Raw genomic sequence first — 15,654 nt, forward strand, 5'->3', positions numbered from 1 at the left:
TAATCATATGTTTACATTCTGCTAATATATTCGTTTACCTTTTTCTAGTGAGCGAGGATTCAAAGTCTCTCGATCATACGTCTATTATAGATTGATGCCAAAACGAGCTCGTAGTTTGGATGGGATGAAGCACATAAAAACAGTCCCCGTTCGTTTGGTCCGCGCTGCAAATGACTACCATAAATTCCATAAAGATACGCGCTTTTGTGCAGCTTCAATCGCAATGCTAGATGAGCTTGCTAGCTTCCTTGGTCCCGCTGAAGTGGCGCGCCTTAGCCAGGACGATAAAGCGCGTGTTCCGCTAGCTACTACGGCAGCCACTCGCCAAGGACCACTTCTTATGCATCTTGACTACCGTGTTAAGCTACCGGATCATGATTTTGCTATTGCTAAGGGACACAAGCTCATACCATCAGTTTATGCAGGTATTTTATATTTAATTTAATCTTCATTATATATGTAACATCGACAATTTTGACTCAGAAGGATAAACAACAAAGTCACTTTCTGGCAACAAACTCACGTTGAGTATTGCGTCGATAAGTTTATCTTATTGTAAATTGTGAATACGGCTAAAGCCCTCAGTACACTGTTTGTCATGATGACAACTATTTGTCAAGTTTATCCGAATATCTATCAGACTGACCAGAAATCGACATGGATGTCAGGCTGACTTGACAAATATTTGTCATTATGACAAACAGTGTACTGATAGCTTAACCATTATTTGTATTTTTCACATAGGTATAACAACGTTTATAGATATTCATTTGGTTTCAAACTAGGAATCACGGGATCACCCACATGCTCCATTCTGTTGTCATCAACGTAGGCTATTTTGTTATGTTTGTTGTCGATCGTCATAGTCACCGCGCTTTATTGAGTCGTGAGGTTTTTTTTGCCATTGTCTTCGGGATTGTGCTGGTGCCAAATACTGCCATCATAGTTGAAAATTCTGTTACAGTCATTGTCATATTAAATGTCCTAGTATAGTATCCTGGGTGTGAACATTTGAGTCTTTGTCACGATTGTGGTCCACATAGTATTTATAATCTTCGTTCTCGTTGTGCTGCATAATAGTGTCTAGGTTGTGAACATTTGAGTCGTCATCATGTTCGTCACCGTCGTCACGGTCGTGCTCCATAGAATGGTCGTAATCGTCGTCCTCGTTGTGCTGCATAACGGTGTCCTTTTCGTGAACATATGAATCGTCGTCATGCTCATGGTCGTAGTCACGGTCGTAGTCTATGGAGTCGTCATAATCGTCGTCCTCGTTGTGCTGCATTATAGTGTCTAGGTTGTGAACATTTGAGTCGTCATCATGTTCGTCATCGTCGTCACGGTCGTGCTCCATAGAATGGTCGTAATCGTCGTCCTCGTTGTGCTGCATAACAGTGTCCTTTCGTGAACATTTGAATCGTCGTCATGCTCATGGTCGTCGTCGCGGTCGTAGTCTATGGAGTCGTCACAATCGTCGTCCTCGTGCTGCATAATAGTGTCTTGGAGGTGAATATTTGAGTCGTCATTATTCTCATGGTCATCGTCATGGTCGTCCTCCATACAGTCATCATAATCATCGTTTTAGTTGTGTTGCATAATAGTGTTAAGGTTTTGAACATTTGAGTCGTCATCATGTTCGTCATCGTCGTCACGGTCGTGCTCCATAGAATGGTTGTAATCGTCGTCCTCGTTGTGCTGCATAACGGAGTCCTTTTCGTGAACATATGAATCGTCGTCATGCTCATGATCGTCGTCACGGTCGTAGTCTATGGAGTCGTCATAATCGTCGTCCTCGTTGTGCTGCATATTAGTGTCTTGGATGTGAATATTTGAGTCGTTATCATGCGCATGGTCGTCGTCACGGTCGTAGTCTATGGAGTCGTCATAATCGTCGTCCTCGTTGTGCTGCATTATAGTGTCTAGGTTGTAAACATTTGAGTCGTCATCATGATCATGGTCGTCGTCGCGGTCATAGTCTATGGAGTCGTCATAATCGTCTCCCTCGTTGTGCTACATAATAGTGTCAACGTTAATAACATTTGAGTCATCGTCATGTTCGTCATCGTCGTCACGGTCGTGGTCTACAGAATCGTCATAATCGCCGTCCTCGTTGTGTTGCATAATAGTGTGCTGGTTGTGTACATTTAAGTTGTAGTCATGTTCGTCCTAGTCATCGTCACGGTCGTGGTCAATAGTGTCATCACATTGGTCTTCCTAATTGTATGTGTCAATTGAAACAAGTACCTATCAGTATCAATTTCAAACCTACAGACATGCTAGTGTCGATGCAGCGTCGCGGTATCCTTTTTTTCGATGTACACGTGTGCATTGAACATATTGAGTCATGATGGACTTTCAAGTTGGTATTTCCATTCAATTTTTACTTTAGTCTATTTACCTACATTCTTACTTTTGTGCATAATGCAACCGTTTGGATATTTCACACCAAGTGGTTCAAAAAGAATATTTTTACAACTTCAAATATCAACCTTAATATTGATTTCTACGTTCTTTTCATAGGACTTGAAGTAAGAAAAGGTGGATTTGGTGACCCTAATTATATCAGTCCATCAGGACCTACATATATCGCGATTCGATCTGCAAAACATTCCAAATCTTCGGCATACGCTCATGCCTTAGATATCCAGCGGTTGTCACAGCTACCTGAATTCGACCAAATACTCAAAACTGACTTTAACACTGTTAAGCCAGTTATGATTACAACTGTTGATGGCGGACCGGATGAGAATCCGAGATTTGGTAAAACGATTTCCGTTGCCATCCACACTTTCAAATCATTTGATCTCGACGCTCTATTTCTTGCAACGAATGCGCCCGGAAGATCTGCATTCAATCCGGTAGAACGAAGAATGGCACCTTTGAGTCGGGAGCTTTCAGGGCTGATACTTCCACATGACAAATTCGGATCTCATCTGGATTCCCAAGGCCGAACTACAGACGAAATGTTAGAGAAAAAAAACTTTGCTAACGCTGGTGAAACTCTCAGTGAAGTTTGGAGGAACCTCGTTATTGATGGCTTTAATGTTGTTGCTGAGTATGTAGAACCCGATAAATCTGAACTTTGCATTTCGGAGATGGTATCAGTTGACGAACACTGGATAGCTTCTCATGTGAGGACTTCTCAGTATTTGCTGCAAGTGGTGAAATGCACGGACGCTGAATGCTGCACACCGTTCCGCAGTAAGTACGGTACCTATTTCCCGTACAGATTTTTGACTCCTCCTGTACCATTGACCTATGATCCACTGATCACATCACTAAGCGATCCTGAAAAATCAGGGTTAACAAACACAGGAAATAACATAAAATTTTGTAATTTGTTCCAAAACCTTGCGTTTTTCGAAGGAATAGACATTCCTTATGATACCTATTGCCCATCAGTACATGACAAAATAACGGATCGTAGCTGCAAGGACTGTGGAATTTACTTTGCATCAACCACACTTCTAAAATCCCATAAGAAAGTACATGGGAAAAAATTAAGCAGCAAAAAACGAAAACCCGTGAAAGTTATATCTCAGAGAAACGAAGAGCTTCTTGTCAGTTTTGATATGGCTGATGAAGAGGCGCTGCAAGCAGAATGGGTCGAAGTGGACGAATTACTGCTTGATGGCGTAACTGTCCCCGATTTTTACGACGAGGAGATTATACCTACGGTTAACTATGCAGAACATTTCAGAAACCGTTGGGAGAGTGACACAGCATCCGATGAGTGAAAACTATCGTCGAACAATGCCTGTTTTTGATGAAACCTATGTTAAACAACATGTTAAAACATTCCTGTTATCGATAATAAATGGTCAATTATAAAACTATAAATTGAGTGTTATTTTTGCAAGTCATAATTTTCATAGTTACGCGTTACAGGGGGGGGGGGGGTTTCAAAATTGTTATTTTTTGTTACAGGGGGGAGGGGGGGGTCGAAAATCGATTTTTCTGCGTTACGTAATTTGTGAACAGACCCTTACGTGTATTGTGCACTTGTTTAGCGAAAGATAATCATTGAGATGATCATCGGGTTGCAAATAAAACAGCGCTCCACCAAAACGGCAGAGCACAATACAGTTCACGATGCTCCGACCTGCTGCCGGTGTTTTGATCCTCCTGTCGACAGTCTCGTCGATCTTCATCGAAACGGAAGTAACTCTGCAACGTATCGAACAGATCAGCGGATTCAATATGGCCCGAACGAACTTTCGGGTCACAAAGTTCAACCGTACCTGTGCCGTAATTAACGGAACTGCGGATGTATTAATCGACATGGACAACTCCTATGAGGTAACTTGAAAGCAAGTCGTGCAGAAACTTCAAATTTTCGTAGCTAGGCAACCAATTTTAATTTTTTTTCCACCAACCAGTTTCAAATCAAATTGGCGCACAGTCGCCTTGGTAACAACCAATACAATGAGTATCCGATGGGAATCCTGGCGCAGCCGGTTTGTTTCTACTTGAACGGAACGTACCGGGACTTTCAATCATTGCTGCGGCATACAACCAATTTTCCGCAGGTTGGTCCGGAAGGGCTTTGTCCATTCGCCTCCGGACAGTACTGGTACAGGAATTATGTTTTCAATGCTCGCCTTGTGCCCGCTTTTATGCCGGAAGGATTGTGGAGAATTACACTTAGAGTGAGTGGCCCTGCGGGTATACTCGACATGCGCATTTTTGCGAAATTTTCCAGGGAATCGTTCTGGTGATTGTCGATTGAAGATAAACATTCAATAGGTTTGCGTGCTGAAAACGGAAGTGGGGAATCGTTCCAAGATTCCAGGAAAAAACTGCCTAAGCTCCTTATTGTGTGTGCCCATAAATATATAGTTATTTGAATTCTCGTTTGGAAGTGTGTAATATGCATAATGTCCATTGCCGATATCTATCCTTGTCGATCTTACGTCTCAAGTGACTCGCCATACGTAACCGCGCAAACGCGGCATAATTTGAATTGAGACGAGAATCGAGCATCAGTAGGCCATGACTTACAACACGTTTGCTAAGCAACCAGTTTTTCTTGATCTTGATTAGTTACGGACGACACGAAAGTACTATTTTGCCCCGGACAGTTATCTAACGTATTCGGCTGGTCCCTTTCCGATGGTACGAGGCCACACACTTATTATTATCAGCGCCTTCGGAGCAGATCCTGAGATTATTAACCTTCGATCCTCAACCTCTCTGTAATGAAGACATTCACGTTTCGGTGACCGACGTTACTCTTGACGCTATCAGCTGCGTGCACTTAATTTTCTGTTTAATCCAATGGTTGATATTCAAGTTGCATTGTTCTACCCGGAGCGTCCAACGATGCCTGTGGCTTTGTGAACCACAAGAACCTAATCAAGCTGCAGCAAGCGCTCGAGCTGGTGTCGGACCAGCTACTACTACCAAAGTCGATCTTAATGGTCCTGGAGAAGCTGCGTCCGCATTTTAGTCGTCCTGAGCAACTACTCGTGAGTTTGCTCGGAAATACGGTGAAACAACTTTGCCACCATCTAAAGGTCCACTATCAAAGGAGCATTGGATAGACGACCTTGCGGACGCTGACAGAAATGGTAGAACATGCCAGGGAATTCACGTTAAGTGAAGTAAAATAATTTCGTATCACCCCAAAAGTAGTTTTCCACAAGCGGCGACTCCGCGGAATTAAACAATTCGCTGATGCACTTGGAAACGTAGTCATGTATTATGGACACTGGCGGTACCAGACAGAGCTTTCCACAGTAGTCAAAATTGCCCTATCAGCGACAAATCTCATCTTAGGATATGACGAAATTTCGACAGGGAAAATTAAAAACTCAAAGGTGCAGCCTAATCGGGTGGTACGCAAATGTGACGTAGAACTACTTTGCTGTATTATTGTATTCACTAACCTCGATCAAACGGCGAGCTTTTCGGTTCCTCAAACACTATGTTGAAGAATCAAGAAACGTTTTTTTTTTTTAATCTTTCGTTTATTTTGGAGGCTCAATTGCCGTGAAGCGTTACGGAGCCGAAATTAAGTTTAACAATTCATTACTTAAATCTTATACATAATGTTAGTTTTGGGGAACCGAAAGACTCGCAGTTTAGTCGAGGTTAGGGAATACAATAATATAGTAGGAAAGAAAGGAAATTTAGGGTGCTTAAATAATTACGATGCTGATGTTCACATAGTTGACATTCTTGGCGATGTTTCACATCTGTAACGGGACAAACATTTTTTTGGGAGACAACAATGAGAGGAAGACATACGAAAGGGGTTAACGACAGACATTGAAATGGACAAAAAGAGGAAGACATTCGATATGGGGTACGACAGAGAAGGGGGTGTGCAGACTAAGATCACAATCTCACATCAGCAACTTTCATAAATTGGTGGACGAGGGACATGTATTCGAGATCAAGGCCCGCCAACACTTCCCTAATAGGCTTTGGTTGTTTTCCTCGGACCCGGAGATGTTCAGTTAATGCAGATCTGGGGCCACGATTCTCCTCGCACGCCCACACGACATGAACAATGTCCTGATAATCCTCGCCGCAAACACAGAGATTGCTTTCCGAAAGTCCCACTCTGAAAAGGTGTGCGTTTAAAGTGTAGTGATTGGACATTAGACGACACATGGTTCGAATGAAGTCTCGTCCTATATTCAATTTTTTGAACCATGGACGCTTCGACACCTGCGGGCGAATAGAATACAACCATCTACCCATCTCCCCATTTGTCCATTTCTGCTGCCAGCTGATCAAGGTTTCCTGACGAACTAATGAGAAAAATAATCGAAGGTGATTTGCCGATCGTAAATATCACCTTCCATAGCGCCCACCTCAGCCAAAGAGTCCACTTTCTCATTTCCCGGGATCGAGCAATGAGAAGGGACCCAAGCCATGGTGATTGTGAATGACCGTTTCGACAGAGCACTCAAAGCTTTCCTTATCCCCTTTAGGAGATACGCTGAGTGCTTCACCGGTTTCATTGACCGAACAGCCTCCAATGAACTTAGATTGTCGGTGAAGATGAAAAAGTGGTCAGGAGGTAGGGATGCGATTTGTTAAATATAGAGTATAATAATAGAGGTATGACCTCCGCTCGAAGAAAGTCTGGTATTCCATGAACCTCCTGCTTCATGGACAGATCAAAAGTAACAGAGGAACTGTAAGAGTCTAAAAAGTTAGCACGATTGGTGTCAACCGAAGATGGGCTTACCTCCAGCGTCATATACCAGTGGTAAATACTCATGAAACGAGATTGAGGGTTTTGTTCAAGCAGCTTCTCGAAGTTGTTAATGACCAATGGATTGAGAACCTCACAACGGATGAGGAACCGGAGCGATAATTCCGCGAAACGATCTGTCAGAGGCAGTACTCCCGCAAGTACTTCCAGACTCATCGTATGAGTCGAGTTCATACAACCCAACGCGATACGGAGACAGCGGTACTGAATCCGTTGAAGCTTCAGCATGTGTGTTTTAGCCGCGGACTGAAAGCAGAAACTACCGTATTCGAGAACCGACAGAATAGTTGTTCGGTACAACATGATAAGATCTTCGGGATGCGCTCCCCACCATGTTCCCGTTATCGTTCGCATGAAGTTGATTCTGTTCTGGCATTTTTGTGTCAGATACACAATGTGCCTCCCGAAGGTACATTTAGAGTCGAACCAGACCCCGAGGTATTTAGAAGACATGCTATGAGTGATTGCCTTACCCATCAGTTGGAGCGGAAACTTTGCCGGCTTATGTTTTTTTGAAAAGACAACCATCTCAGTTTTCTCCGGAGAGAATGTGATACCCAGCTTCAAAGCCCAAGTAGACAAATTGTCCAAAGTATCTTGCAATGGTCCTTGCAGATCAACCGCTGTTGGCCTCGAAACAGATACAACACAATCATCTGCAAGCTGTCTTAACGAGCAATTTGGCATGAGACATTCATCAATGTCTCTGACGTAAAAATTGTAAAGAAGAGGACTCAAACATGAGCCCTGAGGGAGACCCATGTAGCTAAGTCTTGAAGTTGCCGAGTCACCATGAGAAAAACTCATACGCTTCTCTGACAACAAATTGTACAAATAGTTGTTCAAAATTGGTGAAAGTCCACACTCGTGTAGTTTGTCGGATAAGACATCGACGCAAACTGAATCAAAAGCCCCCTTAATGTCTAAAAACACTGAGCCCATTTGCTCTTTTTTAGCAAAGGTAAGCTGAATTTCTGAAGAAAGCAACGCAAGACAGTCGTTCGTTCCCTTACCCCTGCGGAAACCAAACTGTGTATCTGACAACAAACCATTCGATTCAATTCATTCGTCTAGCCGTAAGAAAATTATCTTCTCCAACAACTTCCGAAAACAGGACAACATCGCGATGGGGCGATACGAATTACAATCCGACGCGGGTTTTCCAGGCTTTTGGATGGCTATCACCCTCACTTGCCTCCAATCATCCGACGCGGGTTTTCCAGGCTTTTGGATGGCTATCACCCTCACTTGCCTCCAATCATCCGGAACAATGTTGCACTCCAGTAACTGGTTGAACAAGCTCAATAGGCGCCTCTTCGCGACGTCTGGGAGGTTTTTGAGCATATTGAACCTTATTCTATCCATCCCTGGAGCAGAATTGTTACATGAAAGGAGAGCAAGCGAGAATTCAATCATCGAAAAGGGCCGATCTATATCATCCCTGTCAGCAAAAGCATCACGTGACACTTGCTTCACCGGCACCGAATCCGGACAAACTTTCTTCGCAAAATCGAGTATCCACGGCGACGAGCTTTCACGATCTTCGTTTACGGGCGACGCGTTGCGCATTCTTCTCCCGACGGTTCACAAAATTTTCATTGAGGTCTCGCGCGATAAACCTTCAACAAAAGTGCGCCAATATCCACGTTTCTTCACTTTGACCAGTTTCTTGAACTGGATCTCGAGCGCGATGTACCGTTTGTGAAGAACGTTCGATCCGTGTTTCCGAAATTCCTTAAACGCGTTAGATTTCTCACGATAGAGCTGTGTGCACTCGGTGTCCCACCACGGACTATGTGGTTTCCTACGAACCGAAGCTCCTGGCACCGGCCGGCGTTGTGCATGGAGAACGCTGTCAATAACCAACTGAGATAGAAACTGGTACTCTTCCCGCGGTGGAAGTGTTTCTATCGACTGTATGCCATCAATGATGGCGTCCGCATATTTGCCCCAATCGATGTGCTTCGTGAGGTCATATGCGAGATCGATGGAAGCAGATTGCTTATGTCCATTGGAAATCGAAACTTCGATCGGCAAATGATCACTACCATGGGGATCTTGGACCACCTTCCAAATACAGTCCAACGATAATGAGCTCGAACAAATGGAAAGATCTAGACGGCTATCTCTTGCTGGAGGTGCCACTCGTGTAACTTCTCCTGTATTCAAAATTGACATATTGAAGTCGTCGCAGAGGTCGTATATCATTGTTGAACGGTTGTCGTCGTACAGTTTCCCCCAGCCTGTTCCGTGGGAGTTAAAATCTCCCAAGAGCAACCGTGGCTCGGGCATAACCGAGCAGATGTGCGAGAGATCTCTACGAGATATCGCGGTGTTTGGAGGAAGATATATCGAGGCGATACTGAGGTCTTTTCCTCGAGTAGTCACCTGACATGCGACAGCTTCGGTGCCTGACATCGGAGCAAAATCGACCCTATAGAAGGAGTGCTGTTTTTTGATCCCTAAAAGCACCCCTCCATATGGATTTGCCCGATCGCGGCGAATGATGTTAAAATCTGGAAAATGAAGGTTTACATCTGATGTTAGCCATGTTTCACATAAAGCAAAAACATCGCATTGTAATTTGTTAACTAAAAATTTGAAAATATCTAATTTTGGAAGAATACTTCGACAGTTCCACTGTAGAATCGAAATCATATGAGCCTTATCGACGAAATTAGTCATCGAAGGATACGAATGACTCGAGGAGGGGCATTTTTGAAGCCAGCTGCTTCAGGAGAGGAGTCAGAATAGGAAGAACAGTTTTGACCATGTTCTTCACGGGGTCGGAAGCATCGAAAAAGTTGAGGATGAGCTCCACGATGCCAGAAAGTGTGAACATTGGAGCGCTCGGAGGTTGTTGTGTTCGCTCTCTATGCTCTCTTTCTGGCTGAGAAATCGCAAAAAATGGGGCATCTGGGATTTTAGATGTCCCCGGACTCTCGTTCATCCTGATGTGAAACCACAAAAGTCGAACGTTTTTGATTTCCACCTGCGTTTGATTTCGCCATGTTGGAATGAGGCTCTCTTTGAGGCTGTTTCCTAGGCTTTTTCGAGGGACGCTGGCTTTGTTTTACTCGTTTCCTCGTTGAGCCTTTGAAAACAAAGGCCCCATTTCCAACTTCGGAGTCAGAGCTACCTTGATCGTCCAAAGAAAGAGACGAGTAGATGGTGTCAGATACAACTGGTGAAGCGGCCTTCCTCAGCATTTCGGCGTAGCTACGTCGAGAACGCTGCTGAAGAGAACGCTTCTGGTGGATTCGGTGCTGTATGTACGTCGGGCAAGCTTCAAGAGCATGTGGAGGGCCTTCGTTGCAATAGACACATTTCGGTGGCGTTTTGCACGCGCCATCCACGAGGTTTATTGCAGCAGTACTGAGCGGTGTGGCCCAGCTGCTTGCAATTAACACAATTCATCACCTTCGGTACATACAGCCGAAGAGGTAGACGAAGTTTGCCAATCACTACGTAGTCAGGCAGTGCGGACCCGGAGAAGGTGACGCAGAAAGAATCAGACGGCGAATAAACCCGCTTCTCTCCCTCCTGCGACACCGAATACATTTGCTTGCAATCCAGTATCGCAACAGGAGACAAAGAAGCGTACTTGAAACGACCGAAACCTTGTTTCAAATCGTCGCATGTCATACTTCCCTCCGTCACCACCCCCGCGATCTCACAAACTGCTGACGGTAAATAGACCTTATATTCGAGAGTGAAAAGCTCACAGGTGGCAATCTCGTTGGCCTGTTTACGATCACTGACCGTGACGCGAAGCTTACTGGACCCAACCTTTGCTGATCTGACTTATATTCAACCGCTTGCTTTTGGGTCGGAAGAAAACAACATACGGCCCACTAGAATCGGGAGGGTAGGCCTTGAGGCGGGGGGTCGTGGGGGAAACATTGGTGCTGTGTCCAACATTGGTGTAGTGTCCATTTTATTTAGACGCAGAGCATGGGAAGCCAACAAGGCATTATTTGACGAGAAATACGATGTACCCCCGCCATCATCGCCTTCGCGCATTGCAGACTTTAAATGTCTCGCAGCAGCGAGGCACACACAATCAAACACTTATTACAGGGGAAAAATAACACAAAACTAATTAACAAACACACAGGGAAAACGGATTATCAAAGACAGACGTGGTTAAAATTATCAAAAGAGGGGAAGAAAGGGGTTGCAACGAGAGAGAGAGAGAGAGAGAAAGAGAGAGAGAGAGAGAGAGAGAGAGAGAGAGAGAGAGGCCGCGTGCCGCGATCGAGGCTACAGCTGCGGGTGTCGGAACAACAGCGCCTGTGTTGGTGGAGGCGCACGATCAGTGATGATGGTGGTGGAACTGTCGAACTGTCGGTGGTGGAACGGATGCTCGACGTGGAATGGAAGAAACGTATTGTTAAACTTGATTTCGGCTCCGTAACGCTTTACGACAAATGAGCCTTCCTAAAAAACGAAAGTATGAAAAAACTACAAATGGCGACGAGGATCAAAGGTTAAAAGCTTAGTAAAAATTATTAATAATAAAGTGAAGATTTGTCAATTTAATGTAAATGGATAAAATATAGGGGGATAGACGGCTCTGGCAGGTTTTGTTCTATTATTGGCAGGGGGGTTTTTGTTGACCAAATTTTATGAAATTTGGCCACAATATTCTTTGATATGCAAATAATGTTTAGGCCAAATTTGAGCCTAGTCAGTCATAAAAAAACCCCTGCCAATAATAGAACAAAACCTGCCAAAGCCGTCATTCCCCCTAATTAAAAAGAAAAAGCACACACGTTCTTGTTTGCAGAAAAGGAAGGGTTGCTAAGGTGATAAATTTTCAGTGAGTTCAAATCTGTGTTTCTCGTGAAAAAAAAACAGACCTGTTCCTGTTTCCAGGGTAATGGTATTACCATAGGCGTAACTAGAGTCTCGGTCTAGGGGGGGCCATGGCCCCAGCTGGTGGGATGTAATTTTCAAAGGCGATTTAAAGCACTGTGCGCATGGATTGCAATAGAAATTGTTTGACTAAGTATATCGCTTATTCGTCCTAGAACTAACAATAAAAAAATCGCGAATAATACAATTGATTTTCAATGATGCTGCGATTGCTTCAAAACGCTGTGTCTGTGTCAACTTGTCTTCTCCATGTTACTGAATGTGTATAAGTGTGTAATCTAGAAGCGGCATTGATTTTAGCTTAAAAATCGAGAAAATGTTCCCGGGGGTCCAACTTAAATATTTCGATGCTTTGCTGAACAAATGGTCATAGATGTGATAACGCAACAAACAATATGTTTATAGAATTCATATCAAAACTAAGAAATATGTAGGAAATATGTAAATGAAATAAAAACTGACTAAGTTGGAATTACTTTTTAAAATTTTCTGGGGGGGCCACAAGTAGGTCTGGAGGGGGCCAGCCCCCCCCCTTATTTACGCCAATGGGTATTACCACAGACAAACAGACGTAACAGCTTGAACATCTTGCTGAAAAATCCATCGCTCAACTCCTCTACCACCACCTTGCGAGCATGTTACACGAAACAATCTTTCGTATTACATTTTCACCAGAAGGCGGTAGAGTGAAATGTCAAACTCGAAGGATTATGACGCTAGCGATTCTAGTTGTGAAAGGCGTAATCAATCAAATTCAAATTGATCGTTGAAGTCATGGTCGATGGTAATTTCTCTAGTGTTACGTCTGTTTGTCTGTGGTATTACAAGTGCATGCCATTTTTTAACTAAAAGTGAATGAACGAAGGTTAAGAAAATTCACCCAGGAAAGCAAGTGCTGTTACCAGTTCGATGTCAAAACACTATTTCACATGACATGAAAGGAACACCTACCCATCGGGCGGGTTACTAACAGTGTGCACAATCAGGCTGTAACTGTAACAGCAACTGTGAATATCGAAAGCGAGCTGCATTGTGGTGTTGCGCACATAAGGAACACATCGGTTTTCCTTTCACACACTGTTTTTGTGCAGAATGAGTATAAATTGTTGAGTATAATGCAAGCTTGAAAAAGAAATTTAATTAAAAAAATAAGTAGTTTATATTACTATAGCCTTCTCGCAGTTTGTTAGAATGCAATTTTAAAATAAGAGGTCAATGACTAAATCCGACATTTGTTATAATGGTTTTGTTTACTCTGCATAAAAAAATTAGCATTCGGGAACTTTCTATATTCAAAGTAATAATAATAATAATTTAGATCTTCAAACAAATAATAGTGTTCATGATTTCTCTCTAAGTTTGGAAGATGTTTTTGCTGCAACTATATTATCAAGGGTGCAACCACTTTTATTTTATACACCCTATTGACTTGGATGTTGGTGATTCAGGCCTTGGAGAACTCAATAAACATTATGATTTTACGGACGGAACGAGTATGAACTAAGTATCGTTCATGAGATTATAAGAACCAGTCGCGTTCATGTAGAAGTCTGAACCAGTAGCGTTCATAGAGAAGTAGAACCAGTAGCGTTCATGGAGAAGTCTTAACCAGTTGCATTCATGGTGGAATAAGAATCAATAGCGTTCATGGGATAATATGAACCATTCTATCTCATGGAGAAGTCTGAACCAGTAGCGTTCACGGTAAAAAAAAAAGAACCAGCAGCGTTTATGGAGAAATTTGAACTAGTAGCGTTCATGGGGGAGTTGAACCAGCCGCCTTTGTAATGAACCAGTAGCGTTCATGGGGAAGTCTGAATCAAATGTGCTCATGGTGAAACAAGAACCATTAGTATTTTTGGAGAAATATCAAACAGTAGTTCATGGAACAATAGACCAACGCAACGTGAACTTTTGTAAGAAATTCTGACGTTGGGCGAGAGTTCAACATTTCACGGTCTGAACCTGTGCATACTGTTCTTGGGACAATATGAACCAGAAGCGTTCAAGATAGAATGAGGATCAGTAGCCTTTATTAATTGTCTATCGTGTTAACGAGTTCGTTTGCGTGTTCATTTATGTTTTTCCTTCGTATTAATGAGTTTATGACTGTCATAAAGTAATAAAATTAAATTGTATTCCTGGAATATTTGTTAACAATTCTGCTGTACATTCGTTAATTTCATAACTGTTCTTTTATTTCATAACTAGTTTATTTGTGGACGCAGTAGCGCCCGTGGCAAGTGTTTTTTTTTTTAATATAACTAATATAATAGCATTTAAAAAAATCAAAATTTTCAACATCTGTTGTCTGTGATTATTTTCATCAAATGCTGTGTCTGGTTGTCTAAGGTTGTCACTGGAATTGTAGTGTCAAATATTTTTTTTTTTTGTGATAATTTCCCCGCGTGCTGCGTCTGGTTGGCTAGTCACAAACAGGGCTATTCTATATACGATATTCCTAAATACTTAAAAAAGATATGTAAGAAACACGTCAGATTTTTGCATTTCTCATTATGAAAATTAAGTAGTGCGAAGTTAGAAGTGAGATATTTCACTACTCACTACTCATTTCTCACTTCTTACTGTAAAAAGTGAGAAGTGAGTAGTGAGACGCCTCACTTCTCACTTCGCAGAACTCACTACTCTCTATTCGCCCAAATGCCCTATTCGGGCAAATAACCTTTTCGACTATGTATATGACCGTTTAAGCCAAATGACTTTCGGCACATAACATATAGGCACCTTTACCATGAAATGTGGTCCTTCCATGATTTTGAAACGCTAGCGAACCTAGCGGTGGAAGTCAAGTTTTACTGAACAACGCACATAAGACAGTGCTGCATCGCATGCTTTGCTGCCTCTTTCTGTTGCCTTGGATATACGGTAGTGCCGTTCGTCGATTGTTGATACACAAAGAGCCTACTTTGAAACTTGCAGTTTGTTCTATGATGACTATCTGTTCCAACCAAATGGTATATTCGGCCAATGGCTACGTAACTGGCAAAGGGACGAAATAACAGTTTGAACACATCACCTAAAAAAATCAACATCGATTGGCTAGAAATGGATCGCCATGCCGAATGGCCAAACTTTAAATGTCTAGTCTGTGAGACGTAATAAGTGTTAAGTGATGTTAAATAAAATGCGAACTATAATGTAAATTAATAAACGTGTTGCATTGTGAGCAAATAAATGCAGTTTTGGCAAATTGAGAAAGTTACGTACGGATCATTTGGCAAAGGCGAGAACACCGAAGAAGGATATCCAAACCAACCAAGTAACCTAAAAACTCACCAATCCAAACCCAACAATTAGCCGGAATCAATGCCAATCGAAGATAAAGGCCCGATATCCCTACAGGATGCATTTTGGACTGTTCTCCCCTAATTGGTAACTCCGTAATTGGTAATGCTTTCAAGAGCTCCTGACAAACTTGTGAAACAGCCTTTGAGTAATTGAAACTTTTTCTCCAGATCATCGTGCGAGGTTTCTTTTGACTCCGGGGGCTACTTCTGATTTTTGATTGTCTAAAAAAAAGTCTACGA

General features: G+C 42.7%; 2 protein-coding genes across 18 annotated transcripts in view; both read left to right on the forward strand.

Annotated features, from left to right (window-relative positions):
* The window catches only part of LOC134206396 (neurobeachin), a 486,080-nt gene that overhangs the window by 162,299 nt on the left and 308,127 nt on the right, over positions 1-15,654 (forward strand). The gene's annotated exons all lie outside the window — the stretch shown is intronic.
* Positions 870-3,804, forward strand: LOC134212476 (uncharacterized). Its single transcript, XM_062690382.1, has 3 exons — positions 870-963; positions 2,272-2,363; positions 2,521-3,804. Exons 2-3 carry the CDS (start codon positions 2,345-2,347, stop codon positions 3,735-3,737), a joined length of 1,236 nt encoding a protein of 411 aa, XP_062546366.1. The 5' UTR covers positions 870-963; positions 2,272-2,344; the 3' UTR covers positions 3,738-3,804.

Source organism: Armigeres subalbatus, chromosome 1, assembly GCF_024139115.2.
Source record: "Armigeres subalbatus isolate Guangzhou_Male chromosome 1, GZ_Asu_2, whole genome shotgun sequence".
In the NCBI taxonomy this organism is placed as follows: Eukaryota; Metazoa; Arthropoda; class Insecta; order Diptera; family Culicidae; genus Armigeres; species Armigeres subalbatus.